We start from the raw sequence: 27,936 nt of genomic DNA on the forward strand, positions 1-27,936 counted from the left end.
CAATTTTCTTTTACCTCGGCATAACCTTGGACCAATCAGAAAAGAGAGCAGGTACTTCATCAGTATGCCAGTGCAGGCCATCCTTCCTCAAGTTTTCCTTTTTACTATTTCTTCCTTATTTCAATATGAGAATCTCTGGACTTAAGCTTTAGTTATCTTCTTGCCCTTTCACACTTTTTATTTTTTACTCTGTAACCAAGTCGTATGTTCGACTTGCCCTGTATTTGTTTTGTTGTAGGTATTTAATTGTTGCTTTTGACAAATTGGCATGCATGGAAGTATACATTTATTGATGTAATGCTCAGTTATGTAGATGACATCTGATTTCATCCAATTTTATGAAAAAGTAGTGCTCTAGTTTGATTTCAGTATTGTAGCAATGATTTTGCTGCTGTAATATTTTCTTTCTTCTGCACCAAAGTAATTATATAGATATGTTTATGAACTTTAGAGAAGTTCACAACAGTTCATATTTGAAGGCATTTCCAGCATTAATGCAACTTTTTGTAGACCTGTGATGCAGCAAGGTGCGGGTCTGACCTGCCCAAAGTACATGTGCAGACTGCATGGATCACATTGCAAAAATTAACTTTGATGAAAACCTAAATAACTTTTAGGGCACTTGAACATTATGAGAAAATATCTGTAATATATATTTTGATGAAGCATAGATTTGGACATCTCAGGAAGTTGAATGAAGAAATATGGAATTATCACTATTGGACTATTACTTCAGTTCTCCTGTAGCCATCTTATTTCAGTAGAGGTTTAGAGTGAAGAACATTATCTAACTTTGATATTATGTGATGTAAATAGGATGGCTTTAAGCGAGAGAACTCCACTCGCCGATTGAAGAAAGAGCTTTGGAGGCGCAGGTCAGACTTCTTGGGCACGTCCTCGCAGTACATTGAAGGTGAGTCGGCACGCCGGGGCTGCTGCCATCACAGGGTTTGCAGTGTATTTGCTGTCATAAATATGCTGTTATTGCCTAATATTAACAATGTTATGTGAGCTAATATTTCTTTAGAATTCTCCATACTCTTCTGAAATAATTCTTTGTGATGCTTTGGGCACAGAGCAAGCTGTGAAGCCTCCCCCGGACCTCAGTGACTTGCTGAGGCAGGAGCGTGAGGCAGAGCGCAGCCTGATTGGCTCCAAGGTGGTCAAGACCACCACCCAGGAGGTAAGGACGCTGACTCTGTGCAGTCGCCTGAGGTTACTTCAATGAATGTTCAGTTTGCAGTATGTCTTGGCTTGCTTTATATTTTGTTTCAGATTTTTTTAATGAGATTAGTAACAAGTGTTAAAAGTGTGCCTCAGTGCACCTATGGTTTGTTTAGTGATGGAAACTGCTATTCTAAATGCATTAAGTATTCCATGCTTAAAGATATATCTTAATAGCAATATACTCTATGTGATAATTTTATAATTTAGTAAATGATAATATATAACTATATGATAAATTTATAATTTGAAAAAGCTTTTCAAACTTATTCGAGTTTTATGTATAGGAATAAAAAGATAGTAGGTGGTAGATCAATGCTGATAAAAGCTTGATATCAAGTCACTGAATGCATTAAGTGAAAAATTCATTAGATTTTTATGATTTGAAGGAAGTCATTAGTTAAATTTTTTATTTACAAAACCAAACTCCACCAGACTCTGAGCGAACTGGAAATTGCACGTCGAGAACGTGAGATTATAGAAAACTTGGAGCGTTCAGAACAAATGAGGCAGCAACAGGAGCTGGAACAGCAGCAGTCATGGGGAAGTCAGCGAGAGGAAGTGGGGGCCGGAGAGACAGATGACCACTTGCAGTACCAGGAGGTGAGTGTCACGTGTGGTGCTGCGGCACACCAGTCCTCCTGACCACCCCTCATTCCTCTCAACCCCTAGATGTTCATTGACACTCATAGTATCTGACTTTTAGTATGAATTTTGTAATTAGTTTTTAATATATATATATATATATATATATATATATATATATATATATATATATATATATATATATATATATATATATATATATATATATATATATATATATATATATATATATATATATAGGCTATATGTTATTGTATATTCAGTATAATGAGTAAAAATATATTTTTATGCCCTAATAGTCAATAATAAAAAGGTACAAAATTTCATCTACTAACAGTAATTTCTAAAGTCTATATTCATGGGAGGCAGATGCAGTAAAACACTTAACAACCTTTACATATCATTGGTTTGTATGATAAATATAATTACCTTAAGTTGTTGTAGTTGTTGATATATAGTTTAATTTACCATCTCCATTAGTCTTCACTTCTCTCTGCATTGTCAGCTATAAGAAATGATTTACATATGTGTAATAATTGTGCCTGCCACAACAGTTAAGCTAATTCTCTGTAGGCTAGAGTATTGACCTCCTGTGACTCATGACTGATGGTTCTTCTTTCTTCACCCTACAGTGCTTGAGATCAGATACCACCTCTTCCCCCCCAGGGTCTCAGGGTTCTATTCCTCTCCCACCACCTTCCCCTGTTTCTGATGCTACTCAACCCTTTGCTTATTTGGCAGCTAATATGCCAACTCCCAGTGACTTTATACCTATGTCCACACACCTCATAGGAGATAAGACCTCTGTGTCTGCTTCTCCTTCCTTGCTAAGCACTGCCCCTGAAGCCAGATCCCCACTGAGCCTTACACCAGTACCAGAGTGTGATGAACTGAGCAAGTGTAGCAGCCCCATGACAGCTCCAGAGGTTGTAGCTCATCCCTCAAATAAACAAAATATAACCCCTCTGTGTGGACTACCTGCTTGTGTCACTAACTCAAAGACACTGTTGTCACCTCCAGTCCAACGTGATGCCTCCAGCAACTCTGGCAGAGCTGTGACACATCCTTCCGATTCTTCCCATCAATTTGGGTCTCCTGTAATAACCCAAAGTGATAGTGCCAAAATCTCTGATAGCACAGGTTGTACTGGTAGTCACTTGGATGTAATAGACACAACAACAGTAAATTTCAATAGAATAGCCAGACCTTGGAACAAAGGAGGTGGAAAGAGTACACCCGGTATAATTTCCGCTAAGGCACCTCGTGAGGGAAAGAAAGTTAGGTTCAATATTGCACCTTACGAGGATAGAGAAAACGTATATAAAGAACTAATGTCATTTGTACCAGATTCTGACCCAAATAATGTTGATATTGAAAGAAACCCCAAGAAGGATGGAGTCACTGCTAAAACCCCTGACATCTTCAAAAACTTTCTCCAAATAAGCAAACTGCATGATTCAAGTTCATCCATTACCCCTTCTCCTCTGTCTTCTTCCCAGGTTATGAATCCTCTGACTGCCTCTCAACTGGAAACAGGACCCAAGGTTGCTAAAGTAGTTCCTGTAACCTCAACTAACAACCCTGAGAACTCCTATTCTGTCACTGAAACCTCAGATGTAGAGCATGGTGTTGACTGGGCTCATGCAACTTTGAAATCTACTAGTAGCATTGAAGAAAGACACACTGAGGTCTTAGATAAACGCATAGCAAATGTTCCATCTGTGACACAATTCAGGATTGCAACTCAGACCTCAGAAGTGAATGAAAGACGGCTGGTCACTGACCACTTAGTGGCCTCCAGCTCCACTTTGGACTACAGTACCAGCTCTGTTGCTTCTGGCTCACAGTCTGATGAGTATAAGGTGAACATGGGAAAGAGACTAGCACAAGAGAAAACAAAACTTTCTTTTATGAACCAATACCATACAAGGCCGATTTTAGAACTGAATTGCACTTTGAGCAAAAAATTATATATTTAGTGCTACAGCAATTCAGTGAAGACTATAATTGTAGTGTTTTTTGCATGTATTAAATTGCTAGCCAACTTTTCTTATTAATCTTTACCCAAAAAGGAGCGAGATAATGATGTATCATTAAATTTGTTTATTAGACGTGAATCCTCTTTGGCACATATTGAAAGCATGAATGAGTTTACAAAAGACGAAGCTTTCCTTTGAGGGGATGGCTGTGGTAGTGGGAAGCATGCCTCTAGTTTCCTCTTGTGCTAGTTCCTGGTGCATTACTTGAAATGGTTTCTTTATTAGTTCTACAGGTGAATTTCCACCTCATCTTTATTTGACTCACAAAAGTAAAACATAAATAATGCACATTTACTTCTTTATCTTCTTTGGTGTTGGGTGATATTTTACCACAGAATCTAATTTAAATCTTGCTCTTTACTGAATTAATCCTTGTAACAATAGCTCAAAATTAATCCTCGTAACAGTAGCTAAAGCTTCATTATGGTGCTTAAAAAGACTTCGTTGTGCAACTTTAGATTTTCAACTAATTTTTGGTGTGCTTTTGCCAGAAACTTGCTGAGCTGGAAGAGGAAATGATGCGTCACGACAAGGACATGCTGCGCCGTGCTGGTCACCTGCCAGACACACCACCGTCATCAGCCAGCAGCCAGCTGGCAGACCCATACGAAAACCAAATTGGCTCAATCATCCCCCCGCCTGTTGACAGCTACAAGGTGCAGCGGCGGCAGCCACCTTCACATCTCCCTCTCCAAGAGTTCTACACAGCCCCCACCTATGAGTCCACTCCCCCACTGGAGGAGGACCTTGCACCCTCCATGGAAGACAAGGGTGTTGGCCTTCCTGCTGGCTCTCCCTCACAGTATACCACCCTGGCATCCCCCCATCCTTTCTCTCGCTCCAGCTCTCATTCTTCTATTGAAACAAACAAACATGTGCCCCTTCAGGCAGCCAGGTCTACACCTTTGGCATCACCGAGGGAGTCCATCCCAGAGCCTCTACCACGCAAGAATAAAGTGGTGACTCCTCCAGTTCCCAGCAAGACACAGAGAATGTTGCCAGACTTAAACACAGCTGAGCGTCTTGAGGCTATGAGGTAAAAATTTATTTGCAGTTATGAACTTAATTATTTAAGTAATGAAAAGATTTTCCATCTTTAACAATTGAGTTTGTTTGTCTGACTAAATAGTTTGCAAATATAAAGATTAATTTTTTTGTCTTATTACAGGGTGAGCCGCATGACTTCAAGTGAGTCCCTGATGAGTAGTGGAGACCCCATGGAGCCACAGGGAGGCTCATCTGCACTCTCAGGTCAACAAATGTCCAAGCAGACACTCCTGGCACTCTCAGCCATACCCAAACCCAGACTCACAGATAATGAAAGTTGGATTAAGAAGAAAGAGGGACAAAAGAGGGACTACAGCAAGCACTGGCTCCATCAGGTATGACAAGTGCCTCTAGATAGCATATAAGGAATTTTTTTCTAGTTTGCACTGTGAAGGTCAGGCTACACATCTCAGGAAAAATAAGGAATAAAGTCCAAGGGAAAAGCAACCTTGTATTCAGTGTACTGAGAGTCGATCAGGAGTCATGTAGTTGTTTTGGGTGCAGCGGCTGTTATCAAACTTCAACCTTAATTTACTTAAAAGTGGATAATCGTTCCTTACATCCCTTCTCCACCAGACACCTCATATATAAGTCTGCTGCTGTCTTTATTAACCTCAGTAAATAACTGTGAGGTATTTGAAGAAGGTACAGGAGGAGGAAAGTTAATTTGTATTGAGAAGGACTTCAGTAATAAACTGTATGCTGAGATGGTTTAGCCATATGATGAGACTGCAAAATGGTGAGCTTGTACAGAGTATGTTTGAGTAATAAGATAGTGTGATGTGGTATGGAGGCCACCATTTTGATGAAATGAGGTGGTTGAAGAATAAATGATAGTTAGGAGGCTGATCTTGCAAGGAAAGAGCATATGAACAAGGTATTGAGTAGACTCACTGGCTTTGTCCACTCCTGAACTTGAGTACCTGGAGGGAGCAAGGCATTAATGTTAGTGTTAGAAGACATCTTTGTAGTCCTAAAATGAAAACACGTGGAAATAAATATTCCTTGAGTTTCACATCTCGAAGAGGAAGTTAGGAGCACTTAAAATAATATTGTTTATAATTTATTCCTGCAGGAAGCTGAGCAGAGGAGATTGGAGCAACAAGACCGAATCTCCCGCCCCAAACAAACCCCACCACTGCCCCAGCGAAGGTCCCCCCAGAGTGCATCGCCACAGTTCCCTCCTCACCAGCACCCCTCGTCACACACCGCAAGTTACCAACCCACACAGAACACGTCACCCATGTTTTCCCCACAAAGCCCCAATCCTACCTACTCCAGTTACCCTCAGGCTTTGAGGAACCCATCACCAAGCCGCAATGCCAGTTCCATTGCAAATAACATTAACAACAATACCAGTAACAACACCAGTAGCAATAACAGCAGCAGTGCCCCCATTTCTCCACTCACCACCTCCACATCCACAACCACCAACAACAACTCCAACAGCTGGAGAAATCAGGCCACCACCTACCAGCCTCATGTCCCTGCCCCAGCACCAGCAGCTAATGGGGACAAGGCTCTCCCAGAGTCAATAATCAACAACCTCACTCAAAGAATCAATAACAAGAACACCAAGACCACATACAACTCTTCTAGTGGAAGGTTCGTTCAGACAAAGTAAACAGTATTGGATTGAATATACATTTTCAGGTTGCTTGTTAACAATCGTATATTTCACTGAAGTTAATTTCTGTTCATAGAAACTACATCTAAGCCTCAGCAGATATATCAGTAAGTTTATGTTCCATGATCTTATTTTCAGAGCGGGAAGCAACTTTACAAACAGTAATTACCGTGATGAGAACTATCACGACTACATGAATGCCGATGCCTTGAGCTCCCCCTCTGGCCCCAGCCCACTCTTCCAAGCAGGCCAGCCGTCACCTCCATCCACTCAGCAGGCAGAAACCAACACCCAACAAGACCAGAGACTTCTTAGTGTCTCAGGGAAAAAGAAGTGCTCTCATTGTTCTGAAGAGCTTGGTGAGTAATACGTACTGTAGCTATTCCTCAGTGACTAAATTTATCAATCTAGATATTCTACATTCATTATAGTAACGGAAGTAAAATGAGCACCTCAGCACACCATTTGGTTAATAAGAGTTAATAATAGTTTCATTGCTGAGGATATATATATATATATATATATATATATATATATATATATATATATATATATATATATATATATATATATATATATATATATATATATATATATATATATATATATATATATATATATATATATATATATATATATATGAATTACTGTGCACACAAATGTGATGACTTGGAGTGTATTTTGTTGGATAAAAAGTCTCATTACTTTGGAAGTGTAGATGAATTTATTGAGTACACAAATATGATGACCAGATAATAATTAGAATAGGGTAAGGGTATGTATATATGAACGAACAAAACTGAATATTTTGGATTCCACAATAGAAATACAGAATAATTAGTAAAACTTCAATACTCAGCATACATAAAAGCACTTGAAACAATTTAAAAATAGCCACAAACTCTGCTGTTTACCGAGTGACGTAAGTCCTGGCACAGCCCTTATGATATTATGAGTGGGAGGGATGAGCAGATGGGCACAAGGAGCTTACAGTTCCTCTTACTTGTACAGGAGTGGGTTTGAGAAAGTGGGGCAGATGGGTACATAACAAGTTCAGCTCCTGACTGAACATTTATCTCTGACAGCTCATGCCTCAAACTGAATTTTCTTATGCTCATGTTGGGGATCACACACTCCACTTTAAGAACCACTGGACTAGAACAGAACATTGGTCTCACTATCTCTTATAATCTTGCAGGCCGTGGGGCAGCCATGATCATTGAAAGTCTGCGGCTGTTCTACCACATCCCTTGCTTCAAGTGCTGCGTGTGCGGTATCCAGCTTGGGAATGGCTCTGCTGGTGCTGACGTGAGAGTAAGAAACCACAAACTGCACTGCCATAATTGCTACTCCAATGATGAAGGTGAGGCAGAGGCTCTTGCTCAAATATATTGATTTTGAAGCAATAGTCTTAATTAATTTTAAGCAATATTCAAACTTTCCTTGTAGCTTTTTGTATCAGTCAAGACTACTTCAAAGGAATATTACAACACTTAGATGAGGTAGAGAGACAAACTACTGATTGCAAGAAGAGCTATAATGTGTAATACTTTCTCTTCATCCTTGATCTGATTTGAGGAGTCTAAGCTTAGAAAATTTAATTGTATTCATTTCATTTCACTTTTGCTTTCAGGGATGAAGTTCAGTAAAGTATAGCATCCCCCGGGGTGAGAGGCAGGAGGGAGTGCAGTGTTATCTGGTGCCAAAAGCTTGAGGCGTGTCACCCACACACGACATGTCACAACCATTATTTTGTACTATTATAAAAGTGTTGTTTTGAGTGTAATTTAACATAGAATGCATCTTAGTTGTAGCAACAGTATATATTTTTTGTTATTGTTTTTATGTGGTTCATGTAATATTCTGTGTTGAGTCTGACGGTGTTGTATATTTGTTGAATAATAACAAATTATGGTATATACAAGTACGACAAAGATTTTTGTAATGTATACAAAGACTAAGTAAGATCTAAGATGCATTAGGTCTTTCTGAGAGATACACTTTCCTGGTACATAGCTCTATATGTAGGCAGCTAGAAATAAATCCTACTTAACTTATGTATAAAATTATGCACAATCAAATAAAATAAAGATCAGTAATCTTGTAAAATATATATATTGTATATATTAGCTATAATCAGTCACTATAGGTAGGATGACAGAAGTGATTTTTTAATATATATATAATACATATTAAGGATTCTTTATAAAAGTATCTTGTATATTCAATGAATGTAAGCTTGCAATAAAGCAAGTTCTATTAACCTGTTGTTTGTGGAACCCTGTGGAAAGACTGTGTGACCTCCCCACCACACACTGGATGGGGGCTGTCCTGCTGCAGCTGCTCCTGCGGTTTCTGTTACTGCTGTCATTTTAGTAGTAGTAGTAATAGCAGGAGCATTGAACCACATCAGGACGGGCGATGTGACTCCAGCGGATGTAGACAGTGTTGTCTCTCTCTCTCTCTCTCTCTCTCTCTCTCTCTCTCTCTCTCTCTCTCTCTCTCTCTCTCTCTCTCTCTCTCTCTCTCTCTCTCTCTCTCTCTCTCTCTCTCTCTCTCTCTCTCTCTCTCTCTCTCTCTCCTCTCTCTCTCTCTCTCTCTCTCTCTCTCTCTCTCTCTCTCTCTCTCTCTCTCTCTCTCTCTCTCTCTCTCTCTCTCTCTCTCTCCTCTCTCTCTCCTCTCTCTCTCCTCTCTCTCTCTCTCTCCTCTCTCTCTCTCTCTCTCTCTCTCTCTCTCTCTCTCTCTCTCTCTCTCTCTCTCTCTCTCTCTCTCTCTCTCTCTCTCTCTCTCTCTCTCTCTCTCTCTCTCTCTCTCTCTGTGTGTGTGTGTGTGTGTGTGTGCAAAAGATGGATAGTGACATAAACCCTTCAAGCTGCAGCACACTTTCCGGCCTGTACGACACTCTTTCCGGGCCTCGGCAGCGCTCCAGACTTCAGCGTGGCAGCGGCAACACACGGCGCGTGGCTGGGGCGGCGCGTGGGTCTATGGACAGTGGGCGTGGCGAGGCGGGTGAGCACGGCGTTACTGGAGTGGCGAGGCGAGTCAGTGATTGCAGGTGACAGGGATTATCAGGGCCGGTGAGGTGTCGCGGGATAGTAAATACTGGCAAGTGTCGTGAAGAAGCCAGTTGCATCGTGGAGTTGCTTGCCTTTGGGAGTTCGAGGCGCGGCGTGAAAAGACCGAACTAGCCCCTCAGTCCTGCCGCAGAGGTGAGTGTGATGGGGTGGGAAGTGTGTGTGTGTGTGTGTGAGGGGTGGGGGGCGGGGGCAGGGAGTGAATCACCAGTCCAGGTTACCGACAAAAGTGACAGTCATTCGCTACCTCCATCAATAAGCCAATAACATAACTACCATTCCCACCCCCCGCCCCCCAACGAACACCACTTGTACTTTTGTGACTGTTTGGGGGAAAGAGGAAGGAGCCAACATTCAAAACACCAACCTGCGACCTGCGTAGGAAGTTCTGTCTGCATTGTTATCTCTGAGCCACTGGTTGTTTGTTATATATTGAGGAGGGAGGCAGGTGCACAGGTACGGGGTTATAAAGTTGGGGGCATAGGATAGAGCTACACGTGGCCTCGGTGCTGATCTCCGTCTCAATGGCCCATGAGTCTGTGATAGGTAAACAAAGGAAGTGACATCCGGGTCACCTCAATTCACCTTCCTCAGGTTTCCCCAGATACCCATTTATTGACCAACCCGAAAGAGTGGAGGAAGTATTGCTGAGTAGGCCGCGCGTAGGCTACCCAAGCGGATTCGTAGATAGGCGTGCTAACCCTTACAATACGGAGTTATAAGGCGTTGGCTCCTTATATATTATTTTTAGGGGGAAAGTCCGGGCGTCATGTACTGTTTGGCAGGGAGAGGGACGTGAGGGGTGACCTTTTATTGTTTTGTGGGGGGAAAGTGGGGGTGATGCTTATCAATGGGAGAAGTGGGGAACATTTATTGTTTTTTTAAGAAGGGAATGGTTGGATAGGATTATTTGTGCGCGGGGGGGGGGGGGGGGGGGTGTATACGTTGAGAGTCGGGAGAAGTGGGAGAGGGAGGGCAAGGGGGGTGGACATGGCAGTGTTTAGTAGAAGGAAGACTTTGTAGTTAAGTGATTCTGAAACCCATGCTGTGTATGTGTGTGTGGGTGGGTGGGCGGGTGGGTGTGTACGAGGGATTCACTCTTTCGCTGCGGAACGAGGAGTTGCAATCGAAGCACCCAGCCGAGCCCCGACGCATGCAGCGGCTCGCCCCTCGGCCGCCGTGGTTGCTGCAGGTTAGCCGCCCGGCCGTACCTGCAGGCCTGGGTCAATAGTTAGTTACTTAGGACAGCGGTGCCTCGGTGCTGGCCCGGCAACTGTAGGACTATCAAGAGTTATTACTTAATTGATAACTGCCATTGTCTTTATTGCCCTAACATAATACGTGAATGGCACACAAGGGTAGAGGTGTATGCTTGTGTGTGTGTGTGTGTGTGTGTGTGTGTGTGTGTTCGAGAAGCCCTTTTTTTGCTGTATCAGGTAGCTACGATGTTCGCAGACTCGACAGCAACAAATAAAAACTTCATAATCATCTCGTTACTCATGAGCAAATGGGTTGTTACAAAGGATAGGTTTCATGTGGTACAACTGTCACTCATAAAAAAAATCATGGAAACTAAGACGAACACTTAAATATTTGCCACAGTTATAAAGTTTGTTAGGTGTCGTTTCTCATCATCAGGTGTAAGCACGTCGTAGATATACTGACAACCGACGAGAGTAGCAGTGCGTCACTACCTCGAGTGCAGTGCGTCGAGGCCTGGCGGATGGCTTTTGGGGAAGGGACAGCCAAGTATGTGTACTGTTTCCGGAGAGCGGATGAAAGGAGGCAAAGGAATCCCCAGCCATGAGGTTAACGCACTGTCATTTCCTTTCATCATAATTACTAGATACCTAGTTGAAGTATATATATATATATATATATATATATATATATATATATATATATATATATATATATATGTTTTTTTTTATATATGTGTGTGTGTGTGTGTGTGTGTGTGTGTGTGTGTGTGTGTGTGTGTGTTGTTTCCGGAGATTGAGGGCAGGGAGGCAAGGGAATCTAGTCGAGGTTAAGCTCATGATGATATTGATATTTATGTAAAGTGTATTATACTTCCACATGCAGCGCTGTTAAAAAATAATCTCTTGTTCTCTTTGATTTCGATCGTATTCCTCTACCAGGTCTACCATAGTCCTATTGTAGCACCCCCATGGTGAGGTCTAGCTACGTTGAGAGCCGGGGAAGTGGGAGGGGTAAGACAAGGGGGATCGACATAGTAGTGTTCAGTAGGAGGAAGACTTTAGTTAAGTGATTATGAAAACCATGCTGTGTGTGTGTGTGTGTGTGTGTGTGTGTGTGTGCGCGCGCGGGGGTTGGGGGTGGGGGGGGGGGGCTGTGTTAAAATCCGGTCTGGGCAGTCGGAGCGCAGCCCATGCACCCATCTCTTCATCCTTCCTTTCCGGTTGGTCGATAAATTGGTATCTAAGGAAACCTGGGGAAGGCCAACTGTGGTAACTCACTCGGATGCCACAGCCACAAGCTCAAGGGTCAATGTGACGAAGATGAGCGCCGAGGCTACGCGCAACTTTAGTGTATGCCTCCGACGTTATCTCTCTCTCTCATAACGTGCTCCACCTCAATATCGTTACGGAGGTCTGATAGTTGGATATCTTTTGAGGTTTTGACAAGTTTCACTGCGGAACGAGGTGCAGCGTGAAGCGTCGTAGATTCTTACTGCAGGCAATAAATAGAATCATCTGATCAAGAGCCCATCACTCGTATTTTTCTGTGAACTGCGCCAGGGGTGATATCGTACGTCTGGCTGCGATAAATCAGCCGCCAACTGTACTTATCATTTTTATTATTATTGTTGTTGTTGTTGTTCTTGTTCTTATTCTTGTTCTTCGTATCAGCGTAGTCATCGGTTACTTTGTACAGATCTCTTCTAATCACTCGTTCACCTGATTCGTTCTTTGGTAACGTCATCGGAAGAAGTCTATTGCAAATTCATTGATGCTCGTTTCATCTTTCTTTCCTCTTTTCAAAAACAAATATTTATCCTTCATCATGCTTTGGACTTACAAACTAATGACCGCAGAAAAATAAATGTGTTGCTGTGTGTAGCGAGGCCCGGCTGGCTTGATATATATATATATATATATATATATATATATATATATATATATATATATATATATATATATATATATATATATATATATATATATATATATATATATATATATATATATATATATATATATATATATATATATATATATATATATATATATATATATATATATATATATATATATATTTATTTATTTATTTATTTTCCTTTTTTTCAGGGTTTTCGCTCGGCTCCGGAAGGCACTGAATTCAGAACTGGGTTGTTTTTATTTTTAGTTCCGAGTTTCCTGCATTTTTCCCGTTGACGTGTGTGATCGTAAAGCGGGACACAGATGTAGGTTGTCCGCGGAACACGTTACCGACGAAACTATTCCGCGCAATTTCGGGAAGTGGCGGCGCCTTAAAGAGTAACGCTTTTAAGGATGCGTTTTTTATTTTCCAGGCAACATCATCACTTTTATAATATTCACGGAGGTTAGGAAATCGATGACTCCAGCACCTGGGTGAGGCAGGTCCGTCACGCGCCGCCCACAGTGTAATAAAGCCCATGGAGGCGAGCTGCATTGATTCTGCGATATTTTGCTGGATGTCGGCCACTAATTTTTGGTTCCCATGATGCACCGGGGCCGAGTGGAGCAGAACAAAGCCCAACCAACGCCAGGTACAAATGTCTGGCTGCAAGTGTGAGCTGCATGTATAACCACCTCATAACTAAAACTAAGTAAAAACAGTTAAAAAAAAAACTCTGGATCACAACTGACGATCGAAAGTTGATATTGGAAAGGATGGAAATGTTGTAAACTGGATGCGTGCCGCGCTGGAAAAAAAGGAAAAATGGTAAAAAAATCTGTTTTGAATGCGTGTATTACGGAGCGGAGGGTGAGCTGGGCAGTGCAAAAAAATGTGAGTGGGGGGAGAGGGGGGGATGAGGCTACCGGGATGGACGTGGAAAAAATAGTGAAGACCAGTAAACAATAATAAAGAGGAGAATACCCAGAGTGCGTCAGAACGGCATTGACGAGCCGGCTAATTCGACTGTCAGCGGCAGATGGATGCTGCTGCCCCATGCTGAGTGCCGCACGTGCTGGCCGCAGTGTGTTTGTGTGTGGGCGGTGCTGTGCTGCCACCATGCTGGGCTTTCGTGCCGCGCTCTTGCGCCCTCATGGAGGAACGATACACTGGGGGAAAAACAGACTGAAGGAAGTGATGGCAGCTTGTCAAAGTTTTGTTGCTGAATGCAGCGGATGTACGTATTTTTCTTCCTCTTTGATATTTAGACCTCGGCCTGCATCACAAGTACACTATATACACAATTGCACCGCCCTCCCTGCTGTGTGGCTATATTTTCTTCCTCGGATTCATGAATAAAGGTAACGACACTCAGCACGGACCAGCCTGCATGGCCGAGCCTGCACATGCACCCTGGGCACCGCGGAGCACTGTTCTTGACGAATGTGTTGTGCCACGCCGAAATGGCAGGCCAATGCGCGGGGCCAATGGGGAGGTTGTGCACACTGTTGTTGGCCTCGACGATTGGCAATCCGCGGCCTGTTGGGGGTCACGGGACCTGCGAGATGAAACCATTTGTATCCGACCCCGACGAAGGTGGATATTACTTGTCAGGGTCAGCCAGGATGGATGGCCGCTGTCACGGAGAGCCGCTCCCCAGTGTGATTATAAAGTTGTTATTGTTAGGCTATCCATTAGGCTCAAGTTGATATAAATCATTATTACTGTGAATGATTACTTGTCAACCTGAGCTTTTTGTTGTTGTTACAACCATAAATTATTACTGTCGGTAATCTGCTTAGCTGTGTCAGAAGTATTAGTGATAGGATTATGAGCTCATAATGATGCATGCTAAATAGTCAGGAAATCTGTTTGGTTTAGAATTCATTGAATACATCACTCAGCTGGCCATCGTGCTCGTCTGGCCAGCTAAAGGTAATCTCAGGACGTAAATGTAAAGGACACAGTTCGCCCACCCTCGGCCGGCCAAGCGGCGGGGTCAATACAACAAGGGTCTGCACTTTACACTCACGCACGCTAGTCGTGCCACGCTATGGACACTGCCTTGTTAGCGAGATGTGGCACTCTAGCAAGCAATGGACCGCACTGCTATTAAAACAATAACAGGTAACAACACCACGACTAAAAGTTGTGATGAGTGGAAGTGCCGCTCCGTGTCCATAGAGTTGCTACGTCGGGCTCGCCCACGGTACAGCGAGCAAAGTGATTATAGTGACCAAGTCCTCTCCTTTTCCTGTGTTTTCCCAGCGCCGTGATATATGCATGTGGTCCATCCCGCCACGTTTACCTTTGATTCATATTCCATTTGCGACAGAATGGCGGGCGGGCTCCGCTGTGCCGTGCCGTGCCGTGCCCGCATGAAAACTGATGGGGCGTCAATAGAAGTAAATTTAGCCGTTTGACATTCATTATCCTGCAAAATGTAAGCACGTGACAGTAATTTGCACGAAGCGCCCACGTCCTGCTGGCCGACGGACGTAGGGGAGGTGGGGGGGGGGTCGTCTGAACCTGTCCGATGTGCGTGCCGACGAACATACGGACAATCGAACAGACGGGCAAACGGACAGGCGGATAAATGGACAAACAAACTAGTGGACTGAGGGATGAACGGACGAAATAGCAGACTAGCGAACCCGGCGCCACACCACAATCCCATCACACTAACAGCGCGCACCTCAGAGACCCGAAACCGTGACCAGACCCGACAATATTTACACCGAGTTCCTCCCATTCAAGACATAACGATATTACCTCCACGCCGGCACGTCTGAGGGAGGCAACCCACCCACGTGACCGCCCTGATACTCTTGACAGGGCCGCGAAGACCACAGTTTACAGCCCACCGTCCACCCACAGCATCCAGCACCCTCTCTCTCTCTCTCCCTCTCTCCTTCCCTCTCTTTCTGTCTCTCTCTAGGCCAATCCAGGAGGAGAAAGGATGGGAAAAAAATATAAAAAGGAAATACAAGCAAAAAGGGAAGGGAATGTAAAGTAATATCAAAGGAAGGAGACGAAGGGAAGGGTAGATGTTCAGAAAGGAATAGAAATAAAACTATGAAAAGGTGAATGCAAGGGGATATGAAGGTAAAATTTGTAAGAGAAAAAAAATCTATAGGAAGGGAGATAGAGGGAAATTAATATAAAGGAAGAGAAAACTGGAAGCAAAATGAATTAAAGGAAGAAGTGGAGAAGGAAATGAAGGAAGGGTTACACGGGAAGGAAAAGGGGAAGAGAGAATAGAAAGGAACAGAGGGAAGGTAATAAACAAAGTAGGAGGGGAAAGAATGTGGAAGGCAAGCAAGCAAGAGAGGGAAAGTAGGCTATTAAAAGAAAGAAATGGAGGAGAAAGTTTAGGAAGGAATATAAAGGAAGAAAAGGGAAAGAGAATAGAAAGGAAAGGAAAAATAAGAAAGAATAGGTGAAGGTAAATGAAAAGAAAACAAGGAATAGAGGAAAGTTAAAGAAGGGTATAAAGAAGAAAGGAAAAAAAATAGGAGGGAATGGAAAATGAAAAGAGGGAGGAAAATATAGGAATGGAGATAGAGTAAACTTGATAAAGAGGAAGAAAGAAAAGGGGGAAAGTGAATACAGATAAAGAAAATTAAGGAATGGGAGAGGAAATTAAGGAGGAAGCAATGGAATGGAATAGAAGGTAAAGTAAAAAGAGTAAGAGGGAAGGGAAAAAAAAAGCAAGGATGAAGGAGAGGGAAAGTGGGCGGTGAGGAGACTGGTACAGAAAAAGATGGAAGAGAAAGTCAAGGAAAGGATAGAAAGGAAAGAAATAGAAAAGGTGGAAGGAAATGAAAAGACAGCAAGGACGAAGGAGAGGGAGAGTGGACGGTGTGAAGAGGAGGAGGAGGAGGACGAGGCTGCTGCTGGAGGTGGACTTTGAGATGCAAATTCTCCATCGCGTCTCCGTCGAGTTTAATTCACTGTCGAAACTGACGAGGAGCTTCTTCCATTGTGAAACTTTTGACGGCCGGGGAAGAAGTGGCGAAAGTTGAAAGATTAGAAAGAAAATATGGAGTAACGAGAGCGTCTAGGAAAAGTTTGAGATTAAAAGAGGAGGAGCAGGAGGAGGAGGAGGAGGAGGAAGGATAACAAGCGTCCAGGAAGTGATGGGATCGTTGTGCATCACCAGAATCGCCACCACCATCACCATTATCACCACCACCACCACCACCATCACCATTATCATCACCACCACCATCACCACCACCATCACCACCACCACCATCACCATCATCATCATCACCACCACCATCACCACCACCACCACTGTTATCATCACCATATACTTACCCTGGCAGCTTCATCATCACCACCTTGCTCATCACCACCTACCTCTCTTTACCTTTGCTAATAATACAAAACTTTCCCCTGCAACACCAGCAACACCAACACTTCCTGCTCCAACACCCTCCTCTACCACACCTCGCCGTCACTGCCTCCTCCTCCTCCACCTCCTCCTCCTCCTCCTCCTCCTCCTTCCCCACACCTGCCTGCACTGCGGTCGACTGCTTGCGGATGTGGCGAGGCAGTGACTTCATCTCGAAACACACGGTTGGAATGGAGCCACCACTCACCTGCTTCCTCCTCCTCCTCCTCCTCCTCCTCCACCTCCTCATCTCCTTCCACCATCTGCCTACACCACCAAAACCACCACTATGCACCATCTCCCAATCCTCCTCCTCCTCCTCCTCCTCCTCCTCCTCCTCCTCCTCCTCCTCCTCCTCCTCCTTAACTTAGTCACCTCTAATTCCATCTCGTTCGTGAGTCTGACACCCTCGGATAGGAACCGTGCGCGCGTGTGTGTGTGTGTGTACAAGAGAGAGAGAGAGAGAGAGAGAGAGAGAGAGAGAGAGAGAGAGAGAGAGAGAGAGAGAGAGAGATGGCAAGACAGACAGCGGGGCGTTCGTTTTAATGGTGAGAGAAAGAGGGAGGTGATGGTGGTGCATGGGGAAGGAGGGAGATGGAGGAGGAAGGGAGAGAGATCGGAGGGGGGGGAGAGGGGCAGTAGGAGGGAAGGGAGAGAGGAGGTGAGGGAGGGATCGTGACAGCAATGGAAAGGGAATCCAGACAGAAAGCTGGAATGAACGTGGGGAGGATTGCATGCGAATAGTGACATTACGCAGGAGGAATGGAAGAGAGAAAGGGAGAGAAGAGGAAGAACGACGCGGCGGGATGAGCGAAAAGTGCATGCATGGATTGGCCGACACGCGATGAAAGGGAAACAAAGAACGAAGGAAAAAAAAAAAAAGGGAATTAAAACGTAAAAGAAAAACGAAACAAAACGTTGAAAAATAAAGAAAATAGGGAAATTGAACGTAGAAAAAAGGGAAATAATGAATAGACTGAGGCAGAGGTTCTCAATCTTTTTTCAGTGATGGCACCCTGAACTTGTATGAACTTGTATGAACTTGTTTTTCACCCCCCCCCCCCCTCTTCACATGAATTAACTTCTTATACACAATTGTAGCCTACCTGTTTAAATTACTTTAATCGATGAATTAAAATTATTATCCATACTCAAACCAAAATTAACATACGGTACAGTACATGCCCAAGCAGAACTCGTCAGTCGAATTAGATTAACTTAAGAGTTATCAATACAGACTAACATAAAAAAGAAGAAAAAAAAGAATGATTCAAAATTCATGCTGGTCGTGTGGCACCCCTAGGCACTATCCGTGGCACCCCAGGGTGCCGCGGCACCCAGTTTGAAAACCTCTGGGCCGCCTCAAATAGAGAAAAAAGAATTTAAGAAGAAAAGCGAAATAAGAACATAGAAAAAAAACAAGGAAACAAGGAAAGTAGAAGAAAACGGAGATAAAGAACGCAGAAAGAAAGGGGAACAAGTAGCGCAGAAGAAAAGGTTAACAAAGAACCTAGAAAAAAAGGAAATAACTTAGAAGAAAAGGAAAATAAAAACTTGTGAAAAAGGGGAAATGAAAACAGAAAAAGAGGGAAATAAGAACGTAGGAAAAAGGAATATAATATAAAGAACGTAGAAGAAAACAAAACCTTAAATTGTAAAGTCCAACGAGCGAAGAAAACGAAGAAAAAAACTGGAAAAGCGGATGGGAAAATTATGAATCTTGAGGTGAGAGAGAGAGAGAGAGAGAGAGAGAGAGAGAGAGAGAGAGAGAGAGAGAGAGAGAGAGAGAGATTAAAGGGAATTGAGTCTGAATGAGAGGAAGGGAGGTATAGGGGAAGGGGAGAGAAGCGGGGAGGTAAAGAGGGATTTGATGAGAGAAATTAGATGTGTGAAGGGAGAGAAAACTGTAATCAGGAGAGAGAGTACAAGAGAGAGAGAGAGAGAGAGAGAGAGAGAGAGAGAGAGAGATTATTTGTGGATCTTTTATACATTCTTCCTTTTCGTCGTCGTGTTTCTCCTCCTTTTGCTCATCTTCTTCTTCTTCCTGCTTCACCTTTCACTGCGCTTTGTCGCCGAGTCTTCTCAAAAATCACATCAGTCAATCAGTCAATATGTCCTTTTCTTCCTCCTTCTCCTCTTCCTCCTCCCCCTCCTTCCTCCTCCACTTCCACTTCCACTTCGCTCTCCTTCTCCTCCTCTGCCAACTCCACTTTTTCAATACATATTTTCTTTCTTCTTTTTCTTCTACTTCTTTTTCTTCTTCTTCTCCTTCTCGTCTGACCTCCGCTGAAGAAGACCCTCAGTCGCTGCAACGATATTTCTATGCGAACAATGAAGCACCTCACTTGAGAACGCGCGCACACACACACACACACACACACACACACACACACACACACACACACACACACACACACACAGAGGAGGAGGAGCGTTCTTATTTCCCTTTTAAGTGTTCAACTATATATTCGTTTACATTTTTTTTCGTTATTTAAAAGGAAGAAAGAGAAGTTGAGTCTGTCTCCATCAGCTCTTCTTCCTCCCCGCGGGGCCGATAGTTTACCGGGTGGGGATGGGGCAAGGACGGGGCTAGGTGGGGGAAGGAAGGGTGGGACGAGGGGAAGGGGAAGGGGGCGAATGGAAGTGTTTAAGGAGAATCGATACTGTGCCACTTGAATAAGACTGTATGCAATTGTTTCCTGCAGTGTGTGTGGGGGGGTGGTGGTGAGAGAGAGCGAGAGCGAAAGCCAGAGAGAGAGACTTCCAGCGTTGCTCTTTTCTTCATAGCGCTAAACTCATACAGTTCTATACGATGAAAGATAACAGAAGTGGACTTGACAATATCGGCGGCAAGGCAAAATAAGTGAATAGGAATTAACGTTTATAATCCCCATACTAATCGACCTGGCCGCCGGTGATTGTCGCTAAATTAACATATCGCCCGACGCTTTGCATTTCTATCGCTGGAAAGTACAGAGGTAGGCACGTAGGTTTTCAGGAGTTTTGTTGGGTATACACGGAAGCCCCAGACGGCCACCATTTTTTTTTTACTTAGAGAGAGAGAGAGAGAGAGAGAGAGAGAGAGAGAGAGAGAGAGAGAGAGAGAGAGAGAGAGAGAGAGAGAGAGAGAGAGAGAGGTAGTACCTGGGTATAATGTTCAATCAGGCGGGCTTAATTTAATGATTGATTATCGTGATCCTTCCGGGTGTCAGGGAGGAGGAGGAGGAGCAGCATGAGGAGGAGACTGGGTGATTGGAAGACGCCTCGAGTCGTGATTTGAGGGACTGAGTGTTCGATTTCTAGCTGGGGGTCATTATAAGAGGGGAAAGTGGATCCCTTGTATAAGTCCAATGAGGCTTTGATAATGCCCCTATGCCCCTAGATCTGGCTGTATGTGAAAGATGATCAAACAAGGAAGCTTCATATATAGTTTTTTGTTGTTGTTGATGTGTTTGGATGATAGGTAACATTAGCTTTCTGTTTGCTGCTGGATAGTCTTTCGTTTTTGTTTAGGTGACCGTAAGACATTCGATCTCTCTGTTTGGTGAGGGAGATAATACAAAGCAGTTTCATATTTAGCTTAACTATACCTTTTGTTGTTGATGTCTCTGGATGGTAACTTGAACCTTCTGTCTGCTGCTGGAAGAACAGGTTTAGTCTTTCGTTTTTATTTAGGTGACCGTATGACATTGGATCTGGCTGTTTGGTGAGGGAGATAATACGAAGAAGTTTCATATTTAGCTTAACTTTACCTTCTGTTGTTGTTATTGTCTCCGGGTGGTAACTTGAGCTTTCTGTTTGCTGCTGGAAGAAAGGGTTTGATCCTTCGCCTTTATCTTCAGTATGACAGGAGGCGTTGGTATTGATGCCGGTGTTGACTCCCGCCGCCCCGCCCAAGAGCCAATTACCTCCTAATAATTACGTTTTCCCACCCACCAGCCCGCCCATCCCACCCATCCCGCCCTCTCACGCCTCGCCAGGCAAACACACGACAGCCTCACACCCCGCGCTGCCAGACATAGGATGCAGGATCACTCACGAGGAACAGTCATGAGCGTCTTGTCTTCTTCAGGAGCGTGTTGTGCTGTGACTGTGGTGTGGCGTTGTGTAGTGAGATGTGGTGTGGCTGTGTTGGGATGTGGTGTGGAGTGGTTGTTTAATGGTGTGGTGTTGAGGGCTGTGACGTGGTGAGGTGCTGTAGTGAAATGTGGTGTGGTTGTGACAGTATGATGTGGTATGGCACTGGTATGGTGTGTTGTGCAGTGCTGTGGAGTGACGTTTCGTGGTGCGGTGGTGTAGTGTGGTATGGTATATGTGGTGTGGTATTCAGTGCTGTGGTGTGATGCTTCGTGATGTGTTGTATTGTGGTATGGTGTGGTGTGGTATGGTATGCAGTGCTGTGGTGTGGTGTAGTGCTGTGGTTGTGGTGTGGTGGGGAGGCAGTTCGATACCCTTCAGTCAGCCAGCCAGCACAGACCCTCAACGCTGGCACGGGAGGGTCGCGGCGGACGCCCTGTGTGTCGGGAGGCGGCGGGGCGTCCATCACCCACCAGACAGATTAGCGAGCCACCTGTTGCGTCGAGGTGTGTGTGTGTGTGTGTGTCCTCCGTACCACACTGCACAAGAAAGTACAAAGAAGATTCTGAAAAGAGTACAAATCAAAGTTAGTTCCAGAGTTTGTCTTGATGCGTCCCTCTACGAAGAATTTATGGCGTCGGAAGGAAGGAGGGAGGAAAAGAGAAAGGTGTGTGTGTGTGTGTGTGTGTGTGTGTGTGTGTGTGTGTGTGTGTGTCCTATGCCTCTTAACTGCGTCATTCTTTCTTCCTCCCTTCCTTCCTACTTTCCTTCCTTCCTTCCTTTGTTCCTCCCGTCCTCTCTTCTTTCCCTCCTTTCTTTCTTTTCTTCCGTCCTTCCTTCCTGCCTCCCTACCTCTCTTCCTTTCCTCGTTCCTCCCTTCCTTTCTTCCTTCCTTCGTTCCTCCCTTCCTTCTTCCTTCCTTCGTTCCTTCCTACTTTTCTTCCTTCCTTCGTTCCTCCCTACCTTTCTTCCTTCCTTCGTTCCTTCCTACCTTTCTTCCTTCCTTCGTTCCTTCCTACCATTCTTCCTTCCTTCCTACCTTTCTTCCTTCCTTCGTTCCTCCCTTCCTCGCCTTCACTTCCTAAGCTTGCATTGTGAACGGATTCTTGTCGGGGGAGGGGATCGGCGTAATGCTTCTCGGGGAGTTCACAGTGTTTTGGCGTCACTCCGGAGCGATCGGGGGGTAATTAGTGCGTCTCAGGAGCCCGCGACGAGGGGATCAGAGCCCGAGGAAGCTGCCACCTCCTCCTCCTCCTCCTCCAGTTCCGGCGAGGGGCTGTCCGAGTTACCATGGCGACCGCTGTGACACGTTTGTTCCCCTTCCCTTCTCCCCCTTCCCTCCGTCCCTTATCTCCTTTCGCTCTTCCTTCCTTCCTTCCTCCTCCTCCGACTTCGACGACTCTTCCTCTACCTGATCCTTTCTCCCTAGTCTCCTATTAACCTATTTCTTTACACCCTGCGCCGTCTGACCTATTTTCCCTTTTCCTTCTCCTTTTTCTTGTTTTTTTTTCTTCTTTTCCTTCCCTCTCATCCTTTCAGCCCCATCTCTTCCTTCCTTTATCCTCCCCCTCTTCCTCCTTCTTCTCTTCCTCCTCCTCCTCCTGCTCCTCTTCTTCCTCTTCCTCCTCCTCCTCCTCCTCCTCCTCCTCCTCCTCTTCCTCCTCCTCCTCCTCCTCCTCCTCCTCCTCCTCCTCCTTCTCCTCCTCCTCCTCCTCCTCCTCCTCCCTCTCTCTCATTAACCTGTTTCCCTATAAACTTCAACGTCTATTTTTTTTCTTCCTCCCCTCTCCCTTCATTTCCTCGCCCTTCCCATGCATACCATAACCTGTCTCCCCTTTGGCCTACTATCCTCTTCTCTTTTTTTTTTTTTTTGCCCTTAAACTTTCTCTATTTACCCCATTTTTTTCGTTTTTCCTTTTTTTCTTTTTTGCCTTATTCCTTTTCCTTTTTTTCTTTTCCCTTTTCCTTTTTTCTTTTTTTCCTTATTCCTTTTCCTTTTTTTCTTTTCCCATTCTCTCCTTCCAAGACACCCTTCCTTTTGTCTTTGAACTTTCTCCTTTTTTCCTTTTTCTCTTCTTCCCTTGCTCTCCTCCCAAGACGCCCTTCCTTTAAACATAAGTATCTCCTCTTAGCTTCCTCGTATTAAAGTAAAGCCCTTCCATTTTTCCACTTAGTCTCCTCTTCCTTCTCAACCTCCGTGCACACACACACACACACACACACACACACACACACACACACACAAGCTTGGACGCGCCAGCAATTCCTTCACCGCTTTTTCCTCCTCCTCCTCCTCCTAACCTTCCTGTCAACCCCCTTTACTCTCTCTCTCTCTCTCTCTCTCTCTCTCTCTCTCTCTCTCTCTCTCTCTCTCTCTCTCTCTCTCTCCACTATACATCTTTCCTCTCCTTTATTACTTTCTTACCACGAACCAGTGTGTGTGTGTGTGTTTTATGCACACCAGGGATTCTTGTGGTGTGTGTGTGTGTGTGTGTGTGTGTGTGTGTGTGTGTGTGTGTGTGTGTGTGTGTGTGTGTGTGTGTGTGTGTGTGTGTCCGCGGGAAGGAAAGTATCTCTTGATTTTTTTTTGTGCTGTTCTTTATATATCTCCGCCATGCCATTCCTGTCGCCCTGAAAATCTCCCATCTTCCCCGACTCGTACGTCACTTTGTGTGTGTGTGTGTGTGTGTGTGTGTGTGTGTGTGTGTGTGTGTGTGTGTGTGTGTGTGTGTGTGTGTGTGTGTGTGTGTGTGTTTTCGTCCTCCTCACCTTGGCTAACTTAGTGGAGATAATATTTCACTCAGGTGACCTTACAACCTGAGACCAGAACTTTTATGTCCCTGTCTGTTTGTTTGTCTGTCTGTCTGTCTAATTACCTGTTTTTTTTTTTGTTCAACCTTTCTGTCTGTGTGTCTGTCTGTCTGCCATCTTACCTACTTACCTGTTCTTTGTAATCATCCTTTCTGTCTCAGGTTACCTACTTACCTGTTCTTTCTAACCATCCTTTCTGTCTGTGTGTCTGTCTGTCTGCCATCTTACCTACTTACCTGTTCTTTCTGTTCATCCTTTCTGTCTGTGTGTCTGTCTGTCTGCCATCTTACCTACCTGTTCTTTCTAATCATCCTTTCTGTCTGTCATGTTACCTATCTTACCTGTTCTTTCTAATCATCCTTTGTCTGTTGCCTTACCTACTTACCTGTTCTCTCTAATCATCCTCTCTGTCTGTCATGTTACCTACTTACCTGTTCTTTCTAATCATCCTTTGTCTGTTACCTGTTCTCTCTAATCATCCTCTCTGTCTGTCATGTTACCTACTTACCTGTTCTTTCTAATCATCCTTTGTCTGTTTGTGTTCTCTAATCATCCTCTCTGTCTGTCATGTTACCTATCTTACCTGTTCTCTCTAATCATCCTTTCTGTCTGTCATGTTACCTACTTACCTGTTCTTTCTAATCATCCTTTCTGTCTGTCATGTTACCTATCTTACCTGTTCTCTCTAATCATCCTTTCTGTCTGTCATGTTACCTACTTACCTGTTCTTTCTAATCATCCTTTCTGTCTGTCATGTTACCTGTTCTTTCTGTTCATCCATGTCTGTACCTTCTTTGTCATTCTGTGTATCTTTTTATTTTGTTATTCCTGTTTGTTTATTTATCCATGTCTTCCTTCGTTGTGATTTTTTTCTGATATACATTTTTTTTTATCAGTATCATTTGAATACGCGAACTCTTCCTGTATGTATTATTGTTTTCGTCGATCGTGAATGTATTTACTGTATTTGCTTCTGTCGTTTTTAATCTATCTTTTCTCCTCGTGTCATTCTGCGTTGCACTTTATTCTTTAAAACTTTATTTCTACTTGTTTTTCTTTTGTCTGACATGTCTTGTTTTCATAATTTTCAAGTGAGGTTGTTTTATTTATTTTGTTTCTAATTTTGTCATCTTGTTATTTATTGTTTTTTTCCCTTTTTTTCTTTATTCGTGTCCGTGAACTCGTCTTCTGTGCAGCAGCTTGTTTTCGTTATTTTCAGTGTCCTGTTTTCCTTTTAATTTTATCTTGTTATTTCTCGCTATTTTCCACCTTTTTTTTCTTTATTCGTGTCCGCGAACTCGTCTTCTGTGCAGCAGCTTATTATTTTCATCGTCTTCCAGTGTCCTATTTTCCCCGTCGTTTTATATTCAATTCTTTTTCCTTTCATGCTGTTTTGCGCTACATGGCTTTCCTCAACCCATTATCGTGTTTGCGTCGACTACTATAAATATAAAAGGAGTCTTCTTTGTTTGTATATATTTTTATCTCTCGTTCTCTTGTCACAGGATGCTCGAGTCACATCCATCGGCTAGCAAGCTTACTCAGAATCACTTCATCCGAGTCCTCCCTTCTTCCCTTCCTACTTTCTTACTGCGCAATTTCTGGATCCACTTCATAACTCACTCTTCTCTCCCACGCAGCCCCTCCCATGCACTCTCTTCGCTCCCCCTTTTCCATACAATATATACCCCATCCCTCATCACATTACCCCAGACTTAAACAAACTGATCCAGACCCCATATCTCACCTTCCCTCCCATGCGGTCTTTTCGCCCCTCCTTTTCCATACAATATATACCCCATCCCTCATCACATTACCCCAGACTCAAACAAACTGATTCAGACCCCATATTTCACCTTCCCCTCCTCCCCCCGCTACACTCACTATAATTAAAGTTGCAGTAATTCTAACTAATTGCGAATGGTAAGAAAAAAAAACACCGGTCGTTAATAATAGCAATAAAACTATAATTAAGTTAACAGGAATGCTTATAAAATTCGTAAAAGGAAGAGGAAGCATGAAAAACAAGAAAATATAACAAAAGAAATAATCTATCCGTATCACCGTACATTCTCCAAACACACACACACACACACACACACACACACACACACACACACACACACACACACACAGATCACTAAGCAACGCCCCCTGCTGCGAGTGATGTGTTCCCTTGGTCTTCCTTCCTCCCTTCCTTCCTCTCATTCCCTCCTCCTCCTCCTCTCATTTCCCCACATTTTTCCAAACTCTTTCTCCGTCACCTCGTCATCTGCCAACGGATCTACCTCCTCCTCCCTTTCTTTTCCTTTTCTGCCTTTTTTTTCTCATTTTCCATCTTTTTTTCCTTTCCCTTGTTTCCTCCTTTTCTCCATTTTTCCTCTTCTTCCTTCTCCTCTTTCTTTTGCCTCTTCCTCCTTTTTCTCCTCCTCCTTTCTTATTCTCTCTTCCTCCTTTTCTTCCTCTGTTGCCTTTTTCCTCTTCCTCCCTCCCTCCCCTTCCTCCTTTTCCTCCTTTTCTTCTTCTTTTATCTTGTTTTCCTCTTCCTCCCCTCCCTCCTCTTCCTCCTTTTCCTCCTCTTTTGCCTTTTTTACCTCTTTCTCCCCACCCTCCTCTTCCTCCTTTTCCTCCTATATTCCTCTTCCTTTTCTTCCCTCTCTTTCTCCCTCTTCACCTCTTCCATCTCTCTCTTCAGCACACTGCATCACACATTCGCGTATTTAAGTGTCATTTATTTTCCTTCTTTATCCTTAAATATTCATGACCTTGCTGTGTTGTGGAAATGAGTTCTCCCTGTCCTTCCCTCATCTCTAATTTTAGCTGTTTTTTTATTTGTTTTCCTATTCCCTTGTTATTGTTCCTCCTCTTTTTTTTTTCTTTAGCCTTTTTCCCTCCACTTGCATTCCTTGTTTTAGTAATTTCCTTCCTCGGTTTTCCTGCCCTTTCCTCTCCTCTAATTTTAACTGTTTTCCTGTTTTCCTGTTTTTCGTGTTGTTTCTCCTCTTTTTTTTTTGCCCTTTTCCCTCCACTTGCTTTCCTTGTTTTAGTAATTTCCTTCCTCGTTTTTCCTGTCCTTCCCTCACCTCTCTTTTAAGCTGTTTTTCCTCTTATTTTCCTTTTTTTTCTCCTAATTTATTGTTTCATCTTTTTTTTTTAGCCTTTTTCTCTCCTATTGTCATCTTTGTTTTAGTCATTTCCTCGATTTTCCTGTCTTTACTTCACCTCTAACTTTCCTCCTCTGTTTTTCCTCTTTGTTTTCCATTTTCTCTCCTAAAGTCTTGTTTTATCTTTTTTTTAGCCTTTTTCTCTCCTATTATCCTCCTTGTTTTAGTAATTTCCTCTATTTTCCTCTCCTTACTTCACCTCTTAATTTTCCTCCTCCTCTGTTTTTCCTCTTTTTGTTTTCCTTTCTCTCTCCTAAAGACTTTTTTCATCTCTTTTTTTAACCTTTTTTTTTCCTACTATTGTCTTCCTTGTTTTAGTTATTTCCTCGTTTTTCCTGTCTCGTAACTAACTTTTTTACTCATTTTCCTCATTTTCCAATTTTATCTCTCTCCTAACTTGTTCGCGTCCTTGTTTTCCTGTTTTCCACCCTAACTTTCCTTCCTTTCCTCTCTGTCCGTCTTCAAGGTCTTCGTCTTTCCTGTCCTCGTTACTAACTTCTCTTTCTCATTTTCCTCGTTTTCCAGTTTGATCTCTCTTAACTTGTCCGTCGTCCTTGTTTTCCTGTTTTCCACCCAAACTTTCCTTTCCTCTCTCTCCATCTTCAAGGTCTCCGTTTTTCCTGTCTTCGTAACTAACTTTTTTCTCTCATTTTCCTCGTTTTCCAATTTTATGTCTTAATTAACTTCTACGTCCTTGTTTTCCTGTTTTTCGCCATAAATTTCTTTCCTTTCTCTCTCTCTCTGTTTTCAAGGTCTTCTTCCAGGA

General features: G+C 43.4%; 2 protein-coding genes across 20 annotated transcripts in view; both read left to right on the forward strand.

Annotated features, from left to right (window-relative positions):
* Positions 1-8,806, forward strand: part of LOC127009022 (bromodomain-containing protein 4-like) — a 170,707-nt gene extending 161,901 nt beyond the window's left edge. For 17 of the 18 annotated variants that reach the window (XM_050881636.1, XM_050881646.1, XM_050881617.1 and 14 more), the window contains 10 exons: positions 817-913; positions 1,077-1,183; positions 1,660-1,827; positions 3,330-3,692; positions 4,361-4,905; positions 5,038-5,251; positions 5,992-6,521; positions 6,682-6,902; positions 7,742-7,906; positions 8,177-8,806. In XM_050881636.1, the coding sequence (XP_050737593.1) occupies positions 817-913; positions 1,077-1,183; positions 1,660-1,827; positions 3,330-3,692; positions 4,361-4,905; positions 5,038-5,251; positions 5,992-6,521; positions 6,682-6,902; positions 7,742-7,906; positions 8,177-8,199 (2,433 nt within the window). In that variant the 3' untranslated portion in view covers positions 8,200-8,806. The remainder of the gene's footprint in view (positions 1-816; positions 914-1,076; positions 1,184-1,659; positions 1,828-3,329; positions 3,693-4,360; positions 4,906-5,037; positions 5,252-5,991; positions 6,522-6,681; positions 6,903-7,741; positions 7,907-8,176) is intronic. The other variant, XM_050881769.1, reaches the window with a different exon arrangement.
* A 683-nt stretch (positions 8,807-9,489) lies between these two features.
* The window catches only part of LOC127009073 (monocarboxylate transporter 13-like), a 159,775-nt gene continuing 141,328 nt past the window's right edge, over positions 9,490-27,936 (forward strand). For both annotated transcript variants that reach the window (XR_007761570.1, XM_050881790.1), the window contains exon 1: positions 9,490-9,752. The gene's annotated coding sequence lies outside the window, so the exon portion shown is untranslated. The remainder of the gene's footprint in view (positions 9,753-27,936) is intronic.

This window comes from Eriocheir sinensis, chromosome 4 (genome assembly GCF_024679095.1).
Source record: "Eriocheir sinensis breed Jianghai 21 chromosome 4, ASM2467909v1, whole genome shotgun sequence".
In the NCBI taxonomy this organism is placed as follows: Eukaryota; Metazoa; Arthropoda; class Malacostraca; order Decapoda; family Varunidae; genus Eriocheir; species Eriocheir sinensis.